Source organism: Apteryx rowi, unplaced genomic scaffold, assembly GCF_003343035.1.
Source record: "Apteryx rowi isolate R43461 unplaced genomic scaffold, aptRow1 scaffold_1147, whole genome shotgun sequence".
Classification (NCBI taxonomy): Eukaryota; Metazoa; Chordata; class Aves; order Apterygiformes; family Apterygidae; genus Apteryx; species Apteryx rowi.
In genome coordinates, this window is record NW_020447361.1 from 120,792 (window position 1) to 122,291 (window position 1,500).

Below are 1,500 nucleotides of genomic sequence, written 5' to 3' on the forward strand. Positions count from 1 at the left end.
GGGGGGCCAGGCATCCAGGAGCCAGAATTTGATCCCATGTTTTATTGAAGCGGAAGCAGGGGGAGGGGGTCCCCTCCCCTACAGTGCAGACAGCCAGACCCCCCCAAAAAATGGGGCTCGGGCCCCCAAAATGGGGCTCGGGCCCCTCCAAAACATGCCCCCCCCAGCCAGGAGGTCCTGCAGCAGAGGGGTGGGGCCTGGTCCTGGTGGGCGTGGCTTTGCCTGGGGGCATGGCTGGCTGCCCCAACTCTCCAGCAGCAGGGGTCATGGCTTGCTGTAGACCCTGCCCCCCTGGTGGCAGGGGGCGGGGCTGGGTCCCTCACTCCTCCTTCTTGTCCCTGGGGCCATCGTGGGCTGCCTGCAGGGAGAGGGAGGCAGTTTAGGGGCAGCCCCCGGTGCCCACCCAATGCTCCCAGTGTCCCCCCAGTACCTGCAGGCGGGCGTGCTGGTCTAGCAGGCGGTCGTACTCCCGCGTGAGCCCCTCAGCCTGGCGCCGCATGGCCTGAACCTCGTTCTCCGCCTTCTCCAGTGCTGCCGGGGGGGGGGAGGTGTCAGGGACACCCCAGAGCCCCCCCAGCTCCCCCCTGGGATGCCCCCAGCTCCCCCCGGGGCTCCCCAGCCCCCCCCCCAGCTTCCCCTGGCCCCTCTTACTGCGTTTGCTGGCTGCCAGCTCCTCCTTCAACTTCTCCACCTTGGCCTTGAGGCTCTCATTCTCATCATGGGGGGCCACCAGGGCCCGGCCATCACCCCCTGCCTCCTGCAGCTGCTGTGGGATGGGGGGGGGACACAGAGGCATGTGAGGGGCCACCGAAGGGGCCCAGGTGTCTGGAGAACATCTCCTCCCCTCTCCCCCCCCCCAGGCTCCCAACATTGCTGGTACCTTGCGCAGGGCATCATTGTCCTCCATGTAGCGGCGGGCAGCCTGGCTGGCGCCTTCCGCCTGCTTGCGGAAAGCCTCAGTGGAGGCGCCCAGCACAGCCTGCTGGGAGATGAGCGTCACCAGGCGGCGCAGCAGGCTGCGGGGGGGGGGGGGGGGGGAACAGTCAGCCAGACGCCTGGGCCCCCTCCCTGCGTCCCCCCTCCATCGCCCCGCAGGGACTCACAAGGAGAGCAGCAGGGCAAAGCCGGCCAGGTAGAGGTTGCGCTGGGCCCGGAAGAGCTTCATGTGGAAGTGCTCGAGGGCGCCGGGGCTGCTCTGCAGCGACACCCGCTCGGCCACATCGTACTTGCGGGTCTCCCGCAGGGCGTCTGGGTGGGCGGTGTTCAGCGGGGCGCTCCCAGCAAAGAGCCCTACGCTGGGAGGGCCCCTGCCCAGCCCCACGTAATGAGCCCCCCGTCCTCGTTAACTGCCCCTCGCCCCAGGCGCTCACCCAGCAGCAGCAGCACCAGGATGACGATGAGGACGATGAAGACGGTGTTGCCATAGGCCACAGCCAGGCCCACCAGGCGCGACTTGAAGATCTTCTGCCATCTGCCGTGACAAGAGACATCAAAGTGTGC

At 68.2% G+C, this 1,500-nt stretch overlaps 1 protein-coding gene across 1 annotated transcript; it reads right to left on the bottom strand.

The window, feature by feature from the left end:
- Window positions 1–27: 27 nt before the first annotated feature.
- BCAP31 (B cell receptor associated protein 31) lies at window positions 28–1,497 on the bottom strand (the record flags this gene model as incomplete). Its single annotated transcript, XM_026079454.1, has 6 exons — window positions 28–358; window positions 431–531; window positions 652–766; window positions 881–1,016; window positions 1,104–1,248; window positions 1,371–1,497. Coding segments are annotated over 6 exons (663 nt in total), but the record flags the coding sequence as incomplete, so codon positions are not given.
- Between the last annotated feature and the right edge of the window lie 3 nt (window positions 1,498–1,500).